This window comes from Polyodon spathula, chromosome 9 (genome assembly GCF_017654505.1).
Source record: "Polyodon spathula isolate WHYD16114869_AA chromosome 9, ASM1765450v1, whole genome shotgun sequence".
Classification (NCBI taxonomy): domain Eukaryota; kingdom Metazoa; phylum Chordata; class Actinopteri; order Acipenseriformes; family Polyodontidae; genus Polyodon; species Polyodon spathula.
In genome coordinates this window covers 3,405,328-3,429,902 of record NC_054542.1, presented here as the reverse complement: position 1 = coordinate 3,429,902, position 24,575 = coordinate 3,405,328, and the positions used below count along the sequence as shown (strand labels likewise).

Below are 24,575 nucleotides of genomic sequence, written 5' to 3'. Positions count from 1 at the left end.
ACAAGTGCTTTGGTATTTCCTTTTTTGAGGATTTTTTGTTTGTTTGTTTTTCAATTCAATGTCATGCTGAGTCTGACTTTAACATGTGTTACTACATGCCAGGCTGCAGTGCTATGCATTCAGGGGCAGCCTTTGTGATGTTTGCTTAATGAAACTGTACCAAGTCCTTTACAATCCAAGTACAAGACAGATAGGTAAAGTGACTGGGCTAGACAAACGCATAAGTTTTTACAATATATGTTCAAACTTAGCTTTACTTACTATGCTTTGATTTAATACCAGTAAATCCAGGACAAGTTTCTCACACGTTTTTTTAATAAAATGGATCAGTGTTCTAAAATTCCAAACATATGTTAAAAGAAAATAATCAATCAATTATCGATTATTGAGCTCTATTTTAGTTTGTAAACTTCAATTAAACATGAATTGAGTAATTTCTCTGGTCTCCTAATGCAACAAGCTAACCAGAAACAAGTATTTTCCTTGTATGTTCCTAGATTAAATCTCACTCTTTTCTTATTGTTTTATAATACAAAATGGCAAAATCTAATAAAAAAAAAAAAAAAAAAACTAAAAGAGAAGGCTCCTGAGAAACTAAGATTTGTCCTCATGAGAAGGCTGCTGGTTTGTCAACACAATTACAGATGTATCTGTGACAGAAATATCAACTTTGGCATTACAATGTGGTGTGACGTGATTTTTAGGCCAACACAGACTGATCAAAACACCACAGCGTGTAATTTCATGCTTGAGTTAAGAGTCAGAAACATTTGTAATATGGAAAGAGGAATATTCTCTTGTGTATTCACCTTAGACATGCAAGATTGTGCAGGTGCAAAGTCAAGGACAATTCAAAGGTTTCCAAAAACAATTATTTTTTAATGAGTTTAAAAAAAAAAAAAAAAAAAAAAAATACAGCTTATTAACAATGCATGAAAATAATTCTGATTATTACCAGTTCCTCTTTCAGAGGGCAGTACCTCCCTTATCTCCCCTTGAGATGAGAGCCAAACATATAAGCACTAATACCTCCCATATTCCAATGACCCAGATGGTGTAGATTTAGCTAGTTTGATAAGATTGAGGCTGGTTAGTGTTTGGAAGAAGACTTCTGTGGAAAATCAGCTGCTGCAGAGTGGTGTTGGTGGCTATGTAAGGAGCACTCTTCTTTCTGATCCACAACTCAAGCAGTGCCCCAGTATGTTGTTAGGGGTCACTGGCATTAAAATCAAGTCTACTCTGTGGACACTAAAGATCCCATTTGCATCTTTTAAAGAAGAGCAAGTGTGTGTTAATTCCGATTTCTTGGAAGAATTCAAAAACAGGTCGAAACAATTTTCAAAAACAAGCCCTCAATTCTTCAGTCCCTTTTACCCCAGTGCAGAAACGAGGACCTGTTTGGAAAATTGCAGGGACACTCGAAGGGCATTCCCTTTAGAAATATCAAACATATTTTTCTTCTGCCTCAAGAATTCTCCAGGTAGGAGTAAGAGAACAGCTCTGAAATGAAAATGAAAGAAGCTATATGAACTTTTGACCTACCAGATATTCGCTATTTTCTTTGCTTCCAAAAATATTCTAAATGCTGTAATCTCTCTAAATGACACATGGAGAAGCGTGCATCTACTGGTGGGGTAGAAATGATGAGAACATAAAAATGCAACTACTTCATATCAGTAGGTATACAGTGAAAAATGATTTTGCTCCAACTGCAAAGAGATTTGTCTTTGAATGTGTTTCAAGTGACTCTAGGGGTTGAAAAACATACAACGGTGGGGGGGTTGGGGGGGGGGGGAATTAGAGCAGATATTTTGGATAAATATCTTATTAGTGCAGTGCAGTGATACCATTTAATAATATTTACAAAATGGGAAGTCTATGATTTTCAGTATCGTACTAAATACTTTAACAATATGTATTTAATAAAGTTATCTTCCCAATCATATCAGAACTACAAGTACAGTGTAATGTACCAGTATTTTTAAGTGCATCCTCTTTTTTATGCCTGTGCATAGAAAGCTTTGTTTTAATATATGAATAGTATGAAGTATTTTGTTCCTTGCATTAATCACATTAGGGGTTTTGTAATAATATTGGCTGTATGTTTTACAAATAAGCAAAAGCCTAGACCCTGGGGAATATAACTATCATTTTAACTTGTTACTACCCTTCAATTTTCAATACGACCCCCTTTAACAGGTGCAAGTGTTACGTGAATGGGTCATCACTGAATAAGTGCGACAGGGAGAGAAGGAATCTGGGCTGCAAGTCTACCTCCCGACCAGAAGGGGCACTATATGTAAGGTTGGTGGTAGGCTTTCATAGAGATGGCCCGACTCTATGGTAAGACAGAACAGAAGTCAGCCATTTTGGAGAAAGAGCGTAGTTGCAAGACTGCTAAACAAATCCATTGTGATCAGATGTGGGGCGTGCACTGATTGGAAAGAGTGTGGTGCCGGGCTGGTCGCAGGGAGGAGTTTGGCAGTGCTAACGGGTACTTATGCTGAAAGTACTAGCCCGCAGGAGTGCTGTGTTTTGTTGTTGTTTTGTTGCAGACAAGTAGAGGCAGGAGCTGCAGCCACAGAGCCAGTACACACACCCTGGAGCACCACTACACCAGCACAGCACAGACACCCTGGAGCTCCACTTCCTTGCACAGCACAGACACCCTGGAGCTCCACTTCCCTGCACAGCACAGACACCCTGGAGCTCCACTTCCCTGCACAGCACAGGCACACACAGTAAATCCCTGGAGCACTTTCCAGTCCACAAATTGTTATAGTGGGATAATGTGTGGGTTATTTCGGACTGTAACCTGAGTATTTCACTTTTGGACATTCACTTACCCACACCACTCACATTCTGACAGCCAGACACAGAGCATTAGGTGTTTAATGCATCGCACAGGCATGAAGATTTATTCAACAACACAACATCACCCAAACTAACCTACTAAGTCCCAGCCTCCTAGCAGCTCCAGGTCTTTACGACAGTCCTGGCTGAGCAGAGCCTTCACAGGCACCGTCTTGCAATTCAATGGTTCTGTAGTAGTTATCTTGCAGAGCAGACGCTCTCCTTCTTGATGCAAATGTAGCACGGCAGTGCAGTCTCCTCAAGCTGTGTCACAGACGTCCTTTGAGCTGCGCACAGCCCCCCCCCCCCCCCCCCCCCCCCCCCGGAACGCCCTGCAGCCAATCCAGACTTCCCGATCAGCTCAGCGCCGGGTGAGCCCACCTGCTCAATTGGTTGCTTAGCAACGTGTTTCCTGTTACGCGTCCCAGCTGCACACACCCGCGCAAGAACCAGCAAGAGGGTCCTCCCTGTCACACCCCCCCCCACTCCAAGTCTTTTCAATGGAAAATAACATCATTAATTAGAAACACCAATTGGATTGCTGATGCAGTCTCAAAGCCCTGTTGGACTATATATTGTATCAATGACTAGGTTATCCATAAAAAGCATTGCCAGAGGCTTTGAAAATAGGGGAATTTTCATTGACTTTCCAAGAGTCATTTGCATTGCACCATAAAACCAATCAGCAAGATTGCTGGTATTCATTTGATAAAGTGGGTAACCATGATTACATTTTATTAGCATTTTAAAAAATCTGCTTTAATTTAAGATTGAAGGTGGAAGGATGACAGGAGGTGTACAAAACAATTAGTCAGTGTGTCTTTGAGTCGCTTTGAACTGGGATGAAAATCTAAAAACATAAGATGAATAGAAGTAAGACAGCGAGGGAGATGTTAGTAAGGTGTCCCAGCCCTCACAAATCTAAGTGATTCGGACTTCAATTGCTGATCAGCCTTGTATTGCCAGACGTAGATAGAGATCAAATGCCTTGGGCTTCAAGCCAGCATATCGTTAATGTGAATTGCTTTTGGCAGTACTGTATCTTTAACTCAATTTAATCATCAAAATAAAATAACTCTTTCAACCCCCCAAAAGTTTAGATGGACATCAAATGCCCAGATGTCTGTGTGCACATCTGGTTCCAACAATACCCATACTTGGGTCCACTCTATTTAAAATGCATTTGAATTTGAGGTTTATTGAACCATAGAACGCCTCCACTGTCAGATCAAGAACAACCCCAAGCTCCTCTTTTAACTGTTGTTCACTAAGTTGGCTTTGAAAGTTTTACTATTATGAATTGTGCCTGCTTTACAACCATTGTGTGCTTGCTTCTGATATTTACATCAGTATATTAATAGCACTTGTGTAATAATATAATTTTCAAAAGCCATTTATGAACATTTTATGTGGCAGCCTGGCTTGTCACTAGGTGCCTTGAGCTCAAATTGCAAGCAGCCCAGATTATATTTGTCAGAACCAGTCTGCTAAAAAAAAAAATTGTGTTTTATTACAATTTGAATGTGAGTAAATGTAAGCATGAATATTGTTATATACAAGGCCCTGTGAAAATAGCGGAAACTTTCTTTAAAATTCAAGGCAGTGTCACGGACAAAGTATCATATTTTGCAGAATATGCAAAAAACTATTTTTTAAATTATGTCTACAGATTATATATATTTTTTAAACATCAAACATAGAGAGAAATGCACTGACATCATCAAAATCAACATCAAAGTTATTTGAGTACTGTACAATAGCTTTTGAAATGGTGTTGTAATTAACAGCCTGTAGATAAAGTGTATTTGCAAGAACAGCTTTGAGTTCCACTACGTCAGATGCATTTCACCATTTAGGTCTTGTAAAACAAATACAATGTGTAATCCATACTGATCTTGGGCATCAGTCGACTCATCAGTGACCACTGACAAAAAACCAGACTGTTTTAGCAATTCCATAATCTCCTGCTTGTGATACTCTGCAACTTTAGATAAGTGTTCATGTCTCAGCTGGGCTGATGAAGGAATCGCTCCACCATTTGCTACACTCAGTCTGAAGAATTTAATTAACTTTTGATTGTCCAATTTTTCAAGAGGGATATTTGTGCAAAAAAACGCCTCTGAATGCCTCAAAATTGAATGTGTTTGCGTTTCACAGTTTTCAGTGGACTTTTGGAACATGGAAGTCAGTAGTGTTTAGTAGTATTAATAGTATTTAGCATGCTAATAACATTTTGACACACTCCTACTCCAGTAGAATCTATAGGAATAAAAAGATAGCTATTGTGTGCTAATTTTTCATTAGACCCTATGCATATTATATATATATATATATATATATATATATATATATATATATATATATACCTTTGTAACCCTTTGTTTTGGGGGTGGAGCCAGGACTCCCCTGAGTCATCCCGCTAAAACATCTGTCAGTCAACCTTTAATTACCTGTCAGTCACCCTGTTTAAACCATAGCCAGCTTCCTAATTCTCGCCTTGCTTTTCAGTTTCCTCCATTCTTCCGTCCTCCTCCACTTTTCTGCATCAGCTCTGCAACAGTCCCCTCAGGGGTCAAGTGAAGTCCACTTCCCGACCTTAGAGGCCGACTAGATAGCATCGCCCTCCGAGAGGAAGGTTCCTGCTGGCCAGAGGGGACCCCCGGCCAAATAACTTTAACTACATTTCGTTTTCTATTCTCCTACTAATCTATTTATTTGCACCCGTGCCAGTCTCCCCCTTCAGAGAGCAAGCTGCTCCCAGCGTTTGAGCTATGTGACTCACTAATCGAAGGTGGCTATATTCTTTATATATATTCTTACTTACTGAAATACTGTTTTTTTTTTCTTAATTACTTCATTTTTTTTATAAGTCTCTGTTGTAATGTTTACACCTGTTCGGGAGTGGCACTTTAGTTCTAGTTGCCTGCCATTGACATATGTAACCTAATTAACATCAACCAACAGTTTATCTAGCTGACATTACATATGTCTATGGCAGGCAACGACTGCAGAACTGAAAAGCAGCTCCTGAGCTCACAGTAAGTACTTTTTGCAAAAAGAACCACATAAATTAAGTGCAAACATCACAAAAAGGTAAGGGTACAATAAAAGTCAATGTCATTTAAAGCTCTTTAAATTAGATTAATTTAGAGGCAAGCCTTGAATACACCACTTACAGCATTTTATTAAAGACTGTTAATAATACATCTGAGACTAATACATCTGAGACTTTTCAATTGCACGTTTAAAGAACTCACTAAACCAATCCAGTAGGCTCCTTTAATGCCTTCTACATCCTGTTACTGTTGTACTTGTTTAAAGAGTAAGTAGATTTTTCCCTAACATTTTCCTTATGCTTTTTGGTGTTTGTTCCGGGTTATGTCTTTTCAGCTTGGCTAAAGAATCTTACAGTAAGTGTCAGATCTGAGCAGACTTCAATTTACTGTGACAATGTGACTTTTCAACTCTGCCAGCCCCACCCACACCCTGTCTATATGAGCATCACACTGTCATAAAGCTGAATGGAATGAAGACAACAGTTCAACACAAGCTCCAAACAACTCAAAGCTAGGTAACCCTAAGTGATGAACTAATCAGAATCAACACAAAAGAATGACAGAGAACACACTTATACTAATAAACACGTAAGAAACAACAAGGTCTTCAAGTATGTTTCTAACAAGGTAAAAGGCCACTATATTTTATATTAAGTCTATATATTAAAATAAATATAACCAAATGTTGATGCAGTGTGTTGAAATAGGTTTTAATAGCCTGCCCTTCGTCTCTCAACCTTTACTAAATAAAAAAAATAAGAAACCTACAGTTCAGGGAAATCTGACCTCAAAGATATGTACACCCTCCTGGTAATTACTTTTACAATTTCATCCTTAATCATTGACTAAGTTTTGTGTTATTCTCAGATTCTAATGTATAATTCATGCCGTTTCTATCCATGAAAATAGGAGGCATTTTTTGTTCTCAATTCCTTCTCTTTCGACCATGGGGAAATTGGAAACTGTGCAAGGGGTTTTTACTTAGCAATGCAAGTTCCTACTTCACACTGCAGATACTCATTTTGAATATCTAGCAATTTAAGGTGACAATGCCATGTGAAAATGCCCTAGCACTTAAAATACATTACAGCAGGGTCATTTAGTTTTTTGAAGTGACGAATGACCTTGTTTTGACTTTATGGTAATGTTCCTATAGTACAGTGTATTTTGTAAAAGGTTGTGAATGCTCTCTGTGGTTCATAAATTGCATAGAATTTTGCATCAAAATTTTATCACGTGATTAAAGTAGGCACTCAGTGTTAGATGGTGTACTTTATCTTCCTATGTTTTCTTGAGGGAAATACTATTACAAAATATATGTAAGTAAGCCAGTGGCACTGGTATATATTTTTTTCAGAAGGTAATGATATTGCTGAGGTGGTAGGTCATTGATGAAGGATGCCGAAGAAAGCTAGCAAAACCACGTTATAGTTTCTAGCCAGGCTGCTAGATAAGAACATAAGAATATAAGAAAGTTTACAAACGAGAGGAGGCCATTCGCCTCATCTTGCTCATTTGGTTGTTAGTAGCTTATTGATGCCAGAATTTCATCAAGCAGCTAGTTGAAGGATCCCAAAGTGTCAGCTTTAAGAACATTACTAGGGAGTTGGTTCCAGACTCCCACACTTCTCTATGTAAAAAAGTGCCTCTTATTTTCTGTTTTGAATGCCCCTTTATCTAATCTCCATTTGTGACCCCTGGTCCTTGTTTCTTTTTTCAGGTCAAAAAAGTCCCCTGGGTCGACATTGTCAGTACCTTTTAAAATTTTGAATGCTTGAATCAGATCGTCGCATAGTCTTCTTTGTTCAAGACTGAATAGATTCAATTCTTTTAGCCTGTCTGCATATGATATGCCTTTTAAACCATGAATAATTCTGGTCACTCTTCTTTGCACTTTCTAGAGCAGCAATATCCTTTTTGTAGCGAGGTGACCAGAACTGAACACAATATTCTAGATGAGGTCTTACTAATGCATTGTTAAGTTTTAACATTACTTCACTTAATTTAAATTCAACACTTTTCACTATATATCCAAGCATTTTGTTTGCCTTTTTTATAGCTTCCCCACATTGTCTAGATGAAGACATTTCTGAGTCAACATAACCCCCTAGGATCTTTTACATAGATTCCTTCTTTAATTTCCGTGTCCCCAATATGATATTTTTATTGCCTGTGTGCAGTACTTTACACTTTTTTATATTAAATGTCATTTGCCATGTGTCTGCCCAGTTCTGAATGCTGTTTAAATCATTTTGAGTGACCTTTGCTGCTACAATGGTGTTTGCCACCCCTTCTATTTTTGTGTCATCTGCAAATTTAACAAGCTTGCTTACTATACCAGAACCTTAGTCATTAATGTAGATTAGGAAGAGCAGAGGACCTAATACTGATCCAATGGTTAACTTGCTCCATTTTGAGGTTTCTCCTCTAATCAATACTTTCTTTTTTCTACATGTTAATCACTCCCTAATCCTTACTGTGTTCAATTTGAGAATTAATCTTTTATGCATGACTTTGTCAAAAGCTTTCTGGAAATATAGATAAACCATGTCAAATGCTTTGCAGATATTATTATCAGTATGAACTTGTCTTCTCTGGATTGTAACCTAGAGAGACACGCTAATGGATACTTTGCTATCATTGCCCCTCTTGTTTGGTGGCAGAAATTCTTTTTTGCATATTAATATGAATAAAAACTGATAGAGCAATTAAGCTTTTGCACACATATGCCCTGAACAATTAGACAATCAAATACAAGTGGACGATCAAAATGACTCTGGGATTATTGGATTTATTGATGTGCACACATATAGATTTTTTTAAACTGTATAATTACCTTGATTTATTGATTTGATTTATAGATTTTTTTTTAAATGTCACATTGAAATATTGTGACATAATAATGTTATTTTTTAAAGTGCTAATAATGATTTTGAGTCAAGAGTTTTAAGAATTTTACCCTGGAAATGAAGGAAATTAAGTAATTTCTTGCATTTTGTAACTCAAAAGAATCATGTGACAATGTGACCTTTTAACTCTGCCTACTCCACCCAATCTGTATAGACTGATCACAGGTGGCTGGCTGATTTGAACTGTCACATTACTTGAATGGAATGATAAGATAGGACTAGCTCAAGCTCAGGTTCAAAGCAAGTAAAGGTGGATTTAGAGAAAAATAATACAACTAAATACTGGAGTGCCATGATTTCAAACACCATGCAGTAAGCAACATGCAAAAAGGAAACAAAATGAAGCCACTTAATGTTTAACATTCACTGTGCAAGAACAGAGAAAACTGAGATATTCAGTCACAAATGGAATTGACTTTTGTGGAGAGCTTCAGACAGGTGTTTGTTAATTCAAGGGGACTCTCATTTAACTGCATTTAAAAACTCTGTTCTGGGATTTTCTGGCTGGCAGACCACATGTAACCTCTCAGTTCGGGTGCCTGTAAATGCAGGTTATATATCAGAGCAGCAAGCATAAAGCTGTATCAGCAAAAGAAGACACTTCAAAACTGCAGATAACAATAATGCAAGAGCTGCACAACAGTTATAGCAGTCTTCTGCTACACTAGTTTGGCTGTGCTGACCTGTGTTTTGTACAGTACTGAGTACCATTAATAACTGCCAGTTTTGAAAAATTACAAATCATGATATAAAAAGGACAAAATATAATAGTATGAGGGAGTCATACTATTCCTGCATTCCTTTTACTTTAATTGCACATTGATTTTTTTTGTTTTTTTCTCATTCAAATGAATGTTTAAATCACGTGATATATCAACCAATAGGCGTTACATTTGTGAACATTCCAGAACATCTCATTCTGTTGACTGCACATGTCATCCTGTGCATCAGAACATAGGGTACAATTGTAAAGCAACAAATTTTATGTCAGGCCTAGTTTGGTACCAGATAAAGCCTGCAGGAAACATCAAATGTTTAAGTTCTACTGTTTGTGGCAGAGCAAAGCTCTGTATGTTGTATTAACTTCAAGTAGAATACATTTAAAATAGTTTAAATTATTTAAAATGCAGGTATGTCATTTTCAAATGAATTTTATTTAAATTAAAATGTACAGTACCATAATCAGCGCCCAGATTTTTTTGCATTTTTGCACATTATTCAAAGGAATTTGGCAGATCTTTTTGTGGGTTGTAGTAGGGATAGAGGGAGTCTGAGAGGAAGCAGGTTTGGTGTTTCTTTTGTTTGTTTTTTGCAATTAATCTAAATCCAGTGAAGGCATTGCCCAGCCTGGAAACTTAACTCAACCCAATTTTGTGAGTTTTGTTTTTGCTTTATTTGTGTTTGAATATCTGTTATTTTGCCCTTGTGCCCTTTATTTTTTGTTTATTTATAATAAAATGAGTTATTTTTTTGAACTGCAGTCTGTCTCTGCCTCTATCCACTCGCCAGCCTGCCACATTTGGTTTGTCAAAGTGGCATGGCGCCACCTAGAGTTCTCAGAGCATGTTTTATGGACAGGATGATTCAAAAGTGAAACTTTTTGGCAAAAAAAAGCTCCATTATGGGAAAGAAGAGCAGACAGCGGCAAAGGCAGGGAAGCAGCAGCTGAAGAAATGTAAGCTGCTGCAGCCACCGCTGGAGGACCCGGCCAGCCTCTTCCCCTGGTGTTCCTGGTGCGGGAAGGAGGACCATCGTTGGCGGTCCTGCCCAGACGTGCCACCGGCAAACTGGTGTGGCCGGTGTGAGGAGGACGGCCACAACTGGGCAGGATGCCCCTACAACCAGGCCCAGGAAGAGGTGCCTTGTTCACCCCGGGCATCAGGGGCCACCCCACTACCTCTAGCACCACCACCTTCACCACCGTCCCAGGAGATCTGGGACTGGTTGATGCACCCTGAGGCAGACCTCGTCCACGATCTCCCCATAGTTATCAACACGCTGTGGCGTCGAGATGGGGAAGAGTGGGAGGAAGGGGAGGAACAACACCACCCAGCACCTCCGTTCCCAGAGGTTGCCCTCATGGTGGTTAATTACCTGGCGGTAGACATGGGAGATCCACCGGTCACTCCAATAAAGAGAGGTGAGCCGCCTTCCCGAGAGCCAGAGAGGGGTGAGCCGCCTTCCCGGGAGCCAGAGAGGGAGGAGGAGCTGCCGTCGCTCCCAGAGCCAGAGAGGGGCGAGGAGCTGCCGTCGCTCCCAGAGCCAGAGAGGGGCGAGGAGCTGCCGTCGCTCCCAGAGCCAGAGAGAGGCTCCCAGAGAGGAGCTGCCGTCGCTCCCAGAGCCAGAGAGGGGTGAGGAGCTGCCGTCGCTCCCAGAGCCAGAGAGGGGTGAGGAGCTGCCGTCGTCCCCAGAGCCAGAGAGGGGTGAGGAGCTGCCGTCGTCCCCAGAGCCAGAGAGGGGTGAGGAGCTGCCGTCGCTCCCAGAGCCAGAGAGGGGTGAGGAGCTGCCGTCGTCCCCAGAGCCAGAGAGGGGTGAGGAGCTGCCGTCGCTCCCAGAGCCAGAGAGGGGTGAGGAGCTGCCGTCGCTCCCAGAGCCAGAGAGGGGTGAGGAGCTGCCGTCGCTCCCAGAGCCAGAGAGGGGAGGAGCTGGAGCTGCCGTCGCTCCCAGAGCCAGAGAGGGGTGAGGATCTGCCGTCGCTCCCAGAGCCAGAGAGGGAGGAGGATCTGCCGTCGCTCCCAGAGCCAGAGAGGGAGGAGGATCTGCTGTCGCTCCCAGAGCCAGAGAGGGAGGAGGATCTGCTGTCGCTCCCAGAGCCAGAGAGGGAGGAGGATCTGCTGTCGCTCCCAGAGCCAGAGAGGGAGGAGGATCTGCTGTCGCTCCCAGAGCCAGAGAGGGAGGAGGATCTGCCGTCGCTCCCAGAGCCAGAGAGGGAGGAGGATCTGCCGTCGCTCCCAGAGCCAGAGAGGGAGAGGATCTGCCGTCGCTCCCAGAGAGAGAGAGGGAGGAGGATCTGCCGTCGCTCCCAGAGCCAGAGAGGGAGGAGGATCTGCCGTCGCTCCCAGAGCCAGAGAGGGAGGAGGATCTGCCGTCGCTCCCAGAGCCAGAGAGGGAGGAGGAGCCGCCGTCGCTCCCAGAGCCAGAGAGGGAGTGAGGAGCCGCCGTCGCTCCCAGAGCCAGAGAGGGGGAGGAGCCTCCGTCGCTCCCAGAGCCAGAGAGGGAGGAGGATCTGCCGTCGCTCCCAGAGCCAGAGAGGGAGGAGGCCGCCGCCGCCGCTCTCAGAGCCAGAGGGAGCCGGGCCGCCGCCGCCTCCGCCCACGGCAGAAGCGGAGGGCTCCGGTCCCCTCCGCCAGCCGTCGCGGCCGCCGCCGCCTCCGGTCACCAAGGGAGCCCAGCCGCCAGGCCGCCGCCGCCGCCTCCGCCACCAGAGGGAGCCGGGCCGCCGCCGCCGCCACCAGAGGGAGCCGGGCCGCCGCCGCCGCCTCCGCCACCAGAGGGAGCCGCCGCCTCCGCCGCCTCCGCCACCAGAGGGAGCCGGGCCGCCTCCGCCACCAGAGGGAGCCGGTCCGCCGCCGCCGCCTCCGCCACCAGAGGGAGCCGGGCCGCCGTCGCCGCCTCCGCCACCAGAGGGAGCCGGGCCGCCGTCGCCGCCTCCGCCACCAGAGGGAGCCGGGCCGCCGTCGCCGCCTCCGCCACCAGAGGGAGCCGGGCCGCCGTCGCCATGCTACCTTGGAGATTCGGGGCCCCCTCAACCAAAGAAGGCTTGGGGGCTCCGACATCAACCCCGCCCACCACCACCCACCATAACAGCCCACCCAAGGGACATAATTGGACTCTTGGGGGGAGGAGGGTGGGGGGGGGGGGGGAAGGGGGGAGTTGGCCGATTGCGGCCGGTGTACGTTGTACATGGGGGGAGGTGTGTGGCAGAGCAAAGCTCTGCCTTTTTAAATTGGCAGGGATGGGGTTAACTTCCCCTGCCTGCCTGGGTTTATTATGTTCAGGTGGCTGGGGTTGATTAGTTGATTAGGTTGATTAACGATCAATCAGCGCCCAGCCACCTGATATAAAAGGAGGCCTCAGCTTCTCATTTGGGAGGAGGGAGCTGAGGAAGCAGGTTGGTTAACTATAATTAATATTCGTAATGCATGTTTTCCAGCATTGTAATCTTTAAAAAAGGCCTACTTGACACTACTTTGGCTGAATGGCAGGTCAGGATTATGGTGCACTTGCAGAGCAGCGAGGAGGAGGCTTTCGTGGTACCTGCTTGAACACCATGCCTGATTGTAGCTGTAAGAATTGTCCCTCGCCTTTGGTAAGCATTACATTCACAAGCACGGAGTATACTAATATATGTTCTTATATTCTCACACATTAATTAGATCACTAAAAACAGTAATACGATGCATAATTTGAGGTTATAGTTAGGAAATTGTAAAAGCAGGAATGCATTTATTATGGGGAAAGAATATGGGGGCCATGGCACATATTTGTTAATTTTGCAACACTAATGACATCATGACATGTTTGCAATATACTGTATTTACATATAACATTATAAGTTTTCAAGAGATCCACATCTGACTATGCATTTCTGCAACTGTGCTTGAAGCACAATAACAATAAAGGTGGTTATAGATGATCTTCATTTTAATCCTCAAGACACACAAATGACACTCAGCTTATTGCTTAAAACATTAGACATACAGTAGTAAACAATTACACAATGTACAATATAGTTATTTTAACTGCATGTTAAATGTTGAAACAGTGGCTAAATAGTGATAACCAGAACAATCTAGTATATATAGGGAATGTCTTTAAATACAAAAAATTGTTTTTGAGTATATATATACTGCTGTCACTCTGTCAGTTAATGTACTTTAAAAGGTTTGTGACAGTTACATGTTTTGGTAGGCATACTGGGTCATAAGAACTTTACATTATAAAGTGATTGCCTTGCATGCAAAGGGAATGCTCCTGCAAGAGTACAAATATTTTATTAAAAAATGTGGCACTCTGAAGCATATTATACTGTATACTGCAAGTACACTAACATTACAGTTAATATGACATATATACAACATTTACAGATCATAAACAGTCAACTCTTGCATTAAAATCAAATGACTGGACAGACTGTTATATCGATCAAAAAGCTGTCATTCCTAATAACTGTCTTTTTTTTTTTTTTACAGTATAAGAAAATCATTCTTACAACCAATCAGTCAAATGTTAACAATTCCTCTGTAAATAGCTCTTCATCATTAAGTAACTTTGTACCCTGAAAATACCAAATTAAATAGTTTTATTGTACAATAAATAATCTTGATTAGATAAGTTTACTGGTCTGCTGTTATGGATATAGTTCACTTTTCTAGACCTCTATACAGGTCTGCAGTGTTAAAAGATCAATTTTTTCCCCCCAACGTGTCTAGACTAAGATCCATGTTTGTCTGGAGTGAAGTAGTATTATACAGATATATTACTTGCATTAATTTGAATTCTAGCCATGACAACACCACTTACAATTTGGCTAAGGCCTATTTTATAAGTAATATTTCATGTTCAGTAACAATTATAAATTATAATGAGTTTATGTATTTCAACTAAAAGAGAATATAATGTTGATTTACAGCAAGGAATACGGTGTTGTTTATAGTGAGTCTGTAATGCTTGCTCAGTTTCACATCTGCTTGCTTTCACATAAAACATTGCTCTACTATTCCAAATGCCACCTTTATACCTTGTCCTTACATTACCCAAGAGGTCAAACACAGCACAGCATTGAAATACTGTGGTAAGAGGATGACTATTTATTCCCACTAATTTACATTAAAGTGGTTAATATTTACTGGACCTTCAAATGTCAAGTTCAAGAACATAGCCTCCCGTTTCACATTTTCTAAAGCAATACAAGCAAATTCAAGGATGGACTTAAGATACAGTGACGAGAAAAAGTTTGTGAACCCCAATGATAATTATGGAAATTCCACAGTCTTTTCTTAAATATCCAATATGGTTTATATTAACCTATTCCATGTCTTTTGAAACAAAATGATGCATGAATTAGACAAACAATGAGTAATTAAGATTCAGAGTATGTGAAAAAGTAAGTGAACCCCTGGTTTTATCAGGTCAATTAAGGGGCTAATTAGAATCAGGTGTTTAAATAATTAGGTAGATCTTCAGGGGTGAGTTTGGGAGGCCCAACCCTATATAAAGATCAGAAACTTTGTGAGTTTGGTCTTCACCATACAGGTGTGAGGAAACACATCATGCCACGATCAAAAGAAATCTCTGAGGACATCAGAAAAACAGTTATTGATGCTCATCAGTCTAGAAAGGGTTACAAAACCATTTCTAAGGATTTGGGGCTCCACCAATCCACTGTCAGACAGATAGTCTACAAAGTTCAAGACCACAGTTACTCTACCCAGGAGCAGTCATCCTACCAAAATCTCTCCAAGAACAAACCGGAAAATCATCAAGGAAGTCACAAAGAACCCCAGAGTAACATTCAAGGATCTGCAGGCCACTCTCGCCTTGGCTAATGTGAGTGTTTATGAATCAACTATCAGAAAGACTAAACAAGAATGTTGTTCATGAAAGGATAGCCAGGAGGAAACCTCTGCTCTCTAAAAAGAACATTGCCGCATGTCTGAAGTTCGCCAAAGAGCACATAGATGATCCACAAGACTTCTGGATTAATGTTCTCTGGACAGACGAGTCAAAGGTAAAACTTTTTGTCCTCAATGAGAAACGCTATGTTTTGCAAAAAACCAAACACTGTGTTTGAACAGAAGAACCTCATCCCAACCATCAAGCATGATGGTGGGAGTGTGATGGTTTAGGGCTGCTTTGCTGCCTCAGGACCTGGACGGCTTGCCATCATTGACAAAACCATGAATTCTGCATTGTATCAGAAGATTCTAGATGAGAATGTCAGGCCATCTGTACATAAGCTGAAGCTGAACCGAAAGTGGGTCATGCAGCAAGACAATGATCCTAAGCATACAAGCAGATCTACAAAAGAATGGCTGCAGAAGAAGAAATTTCGCATTTTAAATGGCCAAGTCCGGACAAGGAAGCCCTCAAATGTCACCGCGTTGAAGCAGTTCTGTAAGGAGGAATAGGCCAAAATTCCTCAAAACCGACGTGAGAGACTGACCAACAGTTACAGGATATGTTTAGTTGAAGTCATTGCTGCTCAAGGGGATGCCATCAGTTAGTGAATATAAAGGTCCACATACTTTTTCACACTGAATATTAAATGTTGAAAAAGTATCATGTGTTTGTGTCATTTGTTTAATCAGGTTACCTTTATCTATTATTAGGACTTAGATTAAGATCTAATAACATTTTAAGTTTGAAATATGTGAAAATCCTAAGGGGTTCACAAACTTTTTCTCGTCACTACAGCTATTGTTCAGCAGTTTAAGCAATAATAGCAAATAAATAATACATTACTGGTGTCAGTACCATAACGATTTAGGTCATGGTGACCTAAATTCGTGTACTACAGTGCAGATGAACAGCATCTCCTAACAGAAGAACTATAGTCTATATGTTACGGTAAAAGTCAGAATATTGGCAAATCTTAAGATTTCCTGGTAAGCAAAATGGTATATGTCTGAAATAAACATGATAATGCTTTATTTCGGACATTTACAAATAAATCTCAAGAATAACCAAGTGGCTTTGGCTAATGAACGAATGTCTCAGTTTTGTGCATAGTAAGGCTTCTGGAGTCCTGTGTAACTGCAAGTGGCAGAGGAGTCTACCACAGTAAGTAAATATATCTATTTAGAGCCTGTATTTGTCGTGTTTTGTGTTATAACCAAAGTGTGATTTTCTGTTGAAAAAACTAAATTATTTAATTTGCATTTAACAGCATGTTACTTTTCATCAAACTACTGCATATTTGAAGTACAATATTCTTCAACACCATTGTGAATTGTTTTATTCGCAAATTTACCAGAATGTTGGTTGTTCTACATAAGTGGATCCAATATTGTTCAGTACCATGTTGAACTGCTCAATTGTGCAATTACTGTAAGCTCATTAATGATTATTTTGTTATTGGAAAATGTTTGTGCAAAAATAGATATATTGTTTGGCATTACTGTTTTTTGTTAATGGAACATTTGTATGCAGAAATACATATATTGTTTATCAAATCCCTGACAAATGCTTTTTTTCTTTTTAAATTGGACAAGTAGTTTGTAAGATGTAGCTCTGACTATCAGGTGTGTGTACCTTGAAAAAGTAGCTGACATGACATACATTCACATAACGTGGAGTTACTTACTTTAATACATTTTAACAAGAAAGTGAATTGTAATTCTAGTGTGTGTTTTCTGAGATAATAGCTTCCCAGAGCTTTTAACAACTTCCTACAAAAAATACCACACAGTGCAAAGATCGATCCATACAGCCGAAGGATCCATACACTTACTAATACACTATTCCAGACTTGACAAGCCTCTGTCATTGACAGTTTGTGGACAAAGCTGTCTCTGTTATTGCACCTACCCCTTTGTCTTTGTTTTGCCATTTCTGATTCACTCTGATGACCGCTATCCAAAAGTGGCACCTGCTCGACATGCACTATTTATCATGCCTCTTGTGAATGCTGTTGGATCTTAGCACATTTCTGGTAAACTGTTTGCAATTGTGCTGCTCCCACAGCTTTATATTACTGCAAGGATTACCAGTCACACCGTATTATCAACCCAATTTACAAATGCCAAATCCAATTGGGGAGACATAATACTGTCCAGGTAGCCTGTTTATTTCAGCAATTGTTTTGCTAAACTCCAAAAATTCTACTTCAAACGTATTCATACCATGACAAGGAAAATTAAATTAACAACCTCTTTTAAATGATTAGGACATTTGTCAATGAGCTTTTTCTAGACTTTTCTAGAATTAGGTTCTGCATTATCTTATTAAAATTTCTACCACCTTGTAGACAATACTATCACGGCATCAAACGGTATGAATACTTTTAATTAGCATTTTCTGAATTTTGCTAAATAAAATGCTGAAATAAATAATATAGACATCTATTTCTTGTAACTTTTTTCTTCATCCACAAAAGCAAAACTTTTTTCTTAAATTCTTTGTTTTCAATAAAATTCTAGGAATAATAAATTTCCATTGGGGTTTGTAAAGTTTTGATGACAACTGTACATACATCTCCACTGTGCCTTCCTTTGGAGAATTCGGAATTCAGCCATGGGAGCCAATTACATACAGCAATGAAACTCTCATTAAAACATGCATCTGTTATCCAAAGTGGGTCTTAATTGAATCCTGAAGATGCTATTATGTTACAATATTTAGTCTCTTGTAACATCACTAGTTGCTCATTTTACTTTTGTATCTTTACTGTACATCCTTAAACCCTAAAACACTGAAACAAATGATTTTTAAAATGATATATGCTAGAGATCAATATTAAAATTCAGAAAATGTCCATAGTGTACTATTTACTCTGAAATATAGTATGCTGGGCTCATTGTTTTCTCCTGTTTAGACAGCCAAAATCAAGCAGGAGCATATTGCTAGAATATCACATTTTAGCAGACTCTGCTCAGAATCACAGCCTTGTGCTCCAGTAGCAAAATATCACATTTGTATACAACAAGACATGGGATGGCATTTAAGGGCTGAGTTTGATGTAACTGACATTGTGTAAACAAAACAAAAAAAAAAAAAAAAGAAGAACGTTTTTTGCATGGTGTTTATGTTGGTGCTTTGTGAAAGAAATATATTGCATCTGCTTGTCAGTTTCCTCCCCTCCCTCTAATAAATATGGTTACAGAAAACAACAACAATAAGAGGAAATCACATCACAGAGGGACCTGTTCCAATTTGTAGTTTACTTGAAAGGAGAAATACTCACTTTAATGTTATATAAAAAAAAAGAGGTTTAATGTTATAAAATCAGATTTAAAAAATGACAGATTGGAATAAAACACTAAGAATAGGCAACACCCTCTGTCTATGCTGTCACAGACTGTGGAGATGGAAACGATCGCTTTTGAACAATAACAGCTTTGTGCTTGCAGCTGAGCAAGGCAGGACTACAGACACAGCTTTAGAGGAGACCAGTGTCTTTTAAAAGGCTGCCCATTTTCAGGACGGTAAGATTTTTGGCTGACCTATTGTTTAACCATTCCTCTTAACCAATCAAAACGCCTGTTAAACAAACATTCTGTTATATTTAATGTGTGATGCACAGTTAATAAAATATGTATTTCCTGCTTTTCTTTTAGCTAAAGTTAGTATATACAGCATGTACAACAGACTGCTCAACTGACCCTTCCCATAAAAAGAGTAAAGGTGAATGCCAGGACTGGCAAGATATTCAGTGCAGTTAACACTGCACTTGTGGCATGGATTTCTCATTAAAATCGTTTGCACTTATTTAAACATGGGAATTCAATTCAATGGATGGCAAGATATTTAGTGAGCACCTGTTTTTGAGGTAAAATGGATAATACTGTACATATACTGATCCTCGCCATTCTGCATTTATATATCTGCCTCAAAAACTTTTTGAAGGTTACAGAAAAGTTCCTAACATTAGCCTGCTAATAGAAGTACCACAACAAACACCAGGGTATTATAACCAAGTTTTGCTATGACTCATTACAAGGATTGACATGCTATTACAGTATATGGGCTTTTACAAGGGACCACAATTTTGACACTTTTTAAAAGCAATTCGGCAGCTTTTATTGGTCATCTAATTTGCTGTAGGGATGTCCGGGTGTAAGAACAAAAAAACAGCTTTATTATTGAATGACCCACTTCAATACACACGTTGAATGGTACATTAACAATGCATGCTAATTATCCATCAAAAAACAAAGCTTTCTAAACTGGGAATGCATCCTAAAACAACTGGAGAGACAGCTTCATGAATAGACTAAGCTGCCACAGGACTAAAGAGAAAGTAAACCTTTAAACTCATTAAAATACCAAGGAAAGAGACAGAGAGAAAGAGAAAGAGAAGGAAGAGAAAGACAGAGAGAAAGAATACTTGCTTGCCTACAGGGAATAAGACAGATTATGTAATGTGTGTGCTAGAATAACTTTTCAGTCCATGTCAAGAAAAAGGGCACCAAATTATACCACAATATATAATACCTGCAGTGCTAAGTTATTTAAGTTTCATCTCTTTTTTCTTTGTGTTAAAGGTCAAAGGAGCCTATTCTCAAAAGACGGTGGGCAGTCCTGCACTGTGAATCTGAAGCAATGCGCTCCCTGGCACATTCTCTGCAAGATTGCATCGCGTCCTCATAAACTGGTCTCTCGAAGGAACATGGTGCCGATGTTGTACGAAATCTTTCTGATGCGAGTGGCTGTGACGCTGGCTGAAGTGGTTACCGAGGTGACCGTGTTCTGGCTCTGGGAATTGCCTGCCTTCAGAAAATAGCAAATCCCAGGGATTTCCTTTGGGAAGTTGTCCGGAAGCTCCTGGTGGGACCGGGGGATAAAGACAAAGTTGTTATCTCCTTTAAGTAGCCTGCAGGGAAGAAAATGAAAAGCACATTAGCCTTTCTGAAAAACATGAGCACACTTTCCGAAACAGTCAGTTTATCCTTGCTGAACTAAAAATCAGGGGGATAAACGTCTGCCTTCACAGACATATTATATAAGAATTACTTCAGTAGGTTCTTTAGTAAATTTAAGGATTCAAATACAGTATTTGCAGAGACCAAACAGTCATTTGACACAGTTGTAGTCTGGAATGCTCCAACTGGTTTGGCACAAGCTATAATGCCCTTTCTAAACTCAAATAAATCTTTGCCTCATTACAACCAAATAAATACCAGCTCAGAGACACAGGCCTTATTATTTTAAGTGTAAACTGCACGAAACGGCCTGTGGCAGTGTGCTCCGCCCTGTGTGTACTTTGTGTTATGTGTTGCGTTGCATGTAGTGTGTTAATGTTGGTGTATAGATGTTGGTGCACGGAAAACAAATGGGTCTGTGTAGCACGAGTGATTTAAAATATATAATTGTACTTAGACATAAGGATGGCACAATCACTTCACGGACAGATTAAAAGGGGCATTTGTAGGAGCACGGGGAAGTGAACAAATTAGTTCATGTGCAGATGTACCGAGATTCCAAATTGAATAACTGATTTGCAATCGAGTCTCGATACACCCGCATAAAAGATGCAGTGTTTCACTCACTCTGGGTTGTGTGTCTGGTGAGTGGAGAATGGGAGAGAAGGAGAGTAAAATAAAGTAAAAGAATAATTAATAACAATTGCTATTTCGTGCTGGAAGGACCAGCACGATACTTGTTTGTTTTGACTCATGTGTTTGTCTTTCTGTTAGTCCACTGTTTGTTTAACTGTTAGTGCGTTTTGTTTGTTTTGGCCTCAAGTGCTGTTTTTGTTTAAATCTTTTATTTGTTTCATTCAATAAACACACTGAGCGCAGCCCCTGCGTCTCAGTTTCACCTGCCAGTACTGCCTGTCTGTGTGTTCCTTTCTGGCTTGACTTCACCCCTACAGCTAGCCTGTTCACACAACCACATTCTATACCAAAGGGAAAGTTTGGTAAGTGAGGAGCCTGATGCAATGTATAGGGACTATCATGGTACTGTTGGAAATGTACACAACTGTCAACTGTGGGGTCAAGCCAATATACTACTGAAATCACTTTCCTCATTGACTGGGCAGTGTTGTTAAACTCAGGAATGAATAGCAGGAAAGGGTGGCCATTCACTTTAGGTTTGAGATGCATTAAGCGGAGCACCAATTTCACAAACGCCAAATAAAAAAAAATTAAAAAAAAGGATTTTGTTTGCTAATTCAGTTCCACGTCAATTATGGTGTAACATATATATATATATAGATATAGATATATATATAGATATAGATATAGATATATATATAGATATAGATATATATGTGTGTGTGTGTGTGTGCAAAGCTTACTGAGGATGAAATCAATTAAATAAAACAGCACCAGTGATTTTTCCTTTCACATTTTGACATTCAACCTTTCTACATGTGTTTGATTCAATGTATTGTACCCCTAAGTGTAAAACAAAAACAGCAGCATTCAAATAGAAAATTGCTAGCTTTGAGGAAGGGTGCAACGCTGCCATACTTTCTCCTCACTCTGTCGCATGTATGCTCCACTGCTTTCATTTCTGCCTTTCCAATGCAGGAAGAAGCACATTCTAATTCATTCAAATGAACTGCTCAGGCATTTTATCTCATTCTATACTCTAAAACGAGTTCTTTGCAAGGTGTTCTGAGGCTTAAAGCATTTTACTCCAGTGAGAAAGGTAAAAAAAGAAGCTAAATAATAATCATCATCATCATCATCATCATCATCATCATCATCATAATAAAATCGTACCATTTTGTTTCATTTCCTAAAGTTTATATGGTGAACTAGGTCATACCATGTGTTGATACAGAAAGGTGTCCCAACTTAATAGGTAGTTTGTAACAACCTGGAAATAAATCACAAGTAATTCACTAATAATAATCATCATCATCATTCATCACCAACTTGATATTGGTACACGACAAACCCCCCCCCCCCCCCCCCCAAAAGTATGATTTTGTCTTTCCCATGGTTATACTAGGAATTTACCATGTTTTTTCAGCATCTGAAATATGATACTAAAAACAGGACAGGCATTAGCGTGAAAGATATTGCTGGTTTCTAAAGCCCACATTTCCCACCACCCTGAGCTGGTACACATTCAGAGCACTACCTGCATTAAATATCAGAGTTTGGATACACCTCCACCATGACTGCTACCATATGCTTCATTGATTATTAGCATCAAGTGGAAGCAAGCTGAAAAGCCAGTTCAATACAAGCTGTCAAAAAAAAAAAGAAAAAGCAAACAGAATATTTAACAGTGCTGCGGTCTGTGGTTTTCCTTTTCCAATCCTTCCCCGTTGCCTGAGCTCTAGGAATCAGGATCATTCTTCGTCCTACTGCATATCGCTAAAAAAATGATTTATTTAGGCAAATCAAAGCTTGACAGCCCTTCCAGGGCCAAAAGCTATTTCATAACCAGAGGATTTATAGAATACAAAACGAACTGGAAATAAGGACACACTATCAATAGGGTTTAGGGCCACAAGCACCACTGATTCGACCTGACCAGCCACCCAAGCGTTTAAAGGGGAGATTTGACTGTAAACACCTTGATAAATTGGGCCCTATATGTGTTTTGTGCTTGACAGAATTTGGACTCTCTTCTGCCCCGACTCTCTTCTGTCCACTTTACCAACCATCATCATATATTTGTCCTGCAAATGAATCTAAGTACAATATATGATTTTTCTAATAATGTAAAAATGATATTTAAATTGCTATGTTCTAGTCATCAGAGCCCTGACATCACCAATACCAACTAATAAACAACTTAAGATTATCGGCAAGACGCTATTCGGGGGGGGGGGGGGGGGGGGTCGTTGTTAACTTAATTGTGTACATTTCTTTCTGAAAAAAAAAATTGGAGTAAACTTTGAGCATGTAATCCTGTGTCTTTCATAGATCCATTGGCCAGTTTGTTTACATTCCCCAATTAGTTTTAGCTTTCGAGACCCCCCCCGACCCCCATTGAAACCTGATTGCCGCTGCATATTCTTTCAGTAACAGTTACAGATAACACCTTCAAGCACTATTATTGAACCTGGTGGTTTGCCTAACAATTTACACATAGACATAGCTAGTATTTTCAGATGCATTTTACCAATGAAAAACCTCATAGTGTTATTTCTGTGGTAAGTATGTCATGTGTGCTGCTTATACAGCGATAGTCTCTAGAAAATTCTATGTGATTTACAGCCATTAAGCACTAAAGGCAAAAATGTCCTTGAACAATAAAAGAAAAGTGGTTACCACAGCAACAGTTTGATATGTGGCTACATTACAAGTGGAAAATACAACTGATTTTCATTATTTACAATGTAAATACAAACAACACAACATACTGTAGTAATATATAAAAGCTCATTTCTAAGAGAAAAAAAAACAGAAATAACAGTCATCCACATTGCAAGCTCTGGTTGTTAAGCTACAGCCCTCTCTACTGGTATTTCATCAGCCAGCTAATTAAATGCAATAGAAAACTCAAAGGCAGAGTTTGAAATAGCACTTTCTAATGGCTTTGACAGAGAGAAACCAGTTTAAAAGGAAAAGACATTCTTTATCGTCTACTCCAACACTGCATTACTCCTCACTCAGAGTCCCCATTTAGATCATTATGCTGATTGTATTGCATTATCTAAGATCTCGATTCAGTCAGAGAATTCCCTTAAGCAGGCTGTAGGTGCTCCTGTTTGTTTGGCTGCTGACATTTAGACATGAAGAACATTTCTCAGTGCTAGACAAAGAAGCTCAGAGTATTATGCAAGATATGGAAAGTGCTAAAGGTGTCGGTATTCATCAGTCTGAAAATGTCAAGGTAATTAGAGAAAGTTCAGGGTGTCAAATAACACAGAATACAAGTCAAGAAAACTGCTTTTTAACAAAAAAAAGTTAAAATATTTTATTCACTGCTTCAATTTGCTCCTTTAAAGTCCTTGGGGCTTTAGAGGGCAACCCATTGCTATAGTCTTTGTTAATTATGCTTTTGTCTTATTTTGATTAAGAGTTTGAATTAAGGTAACCAATAGAGCCTGTCTATTCCATTGACATTAATCAGTAGAAAGGGGCTGGTATGGCACAGAGGATTTGGAATGGAACATGGAGCCTTTAAC

The 24,575-nt window shown here is 40.0% G+C and overlaps 1 protein-coding gene across 3 annotated transcripts in view; it reads right to left on the bottom strand.

The window, feature by feature from the left end:
* Positions 1 to 18,729: 18,729 nt before the first annotated feature.
* gucy1a2 (guanylate cyclase 1, soluble, alpha 2) overlaps positions 18,730 to 24,575 on the bottom strand; it is a 39,530-nt gene continuing 33,684 nt past the window's right edge. For all 3 annotated transcript variants that reach the window (XM_041258793.1, XM_041258792.1, XM_041258794.1), the window contains one exon: positions 18,730 to 20,351. In XM_041258793.1, coding sequence (XP_041114727.1) covers positions 20,123 to 20,351 — 229 coding nt within the window. In that variant the 3' untranslated portion in view covers positions 18,730 to 20,122. The remainder of the gene's footprint in view (positions 20,352 to 24,575) is intronic.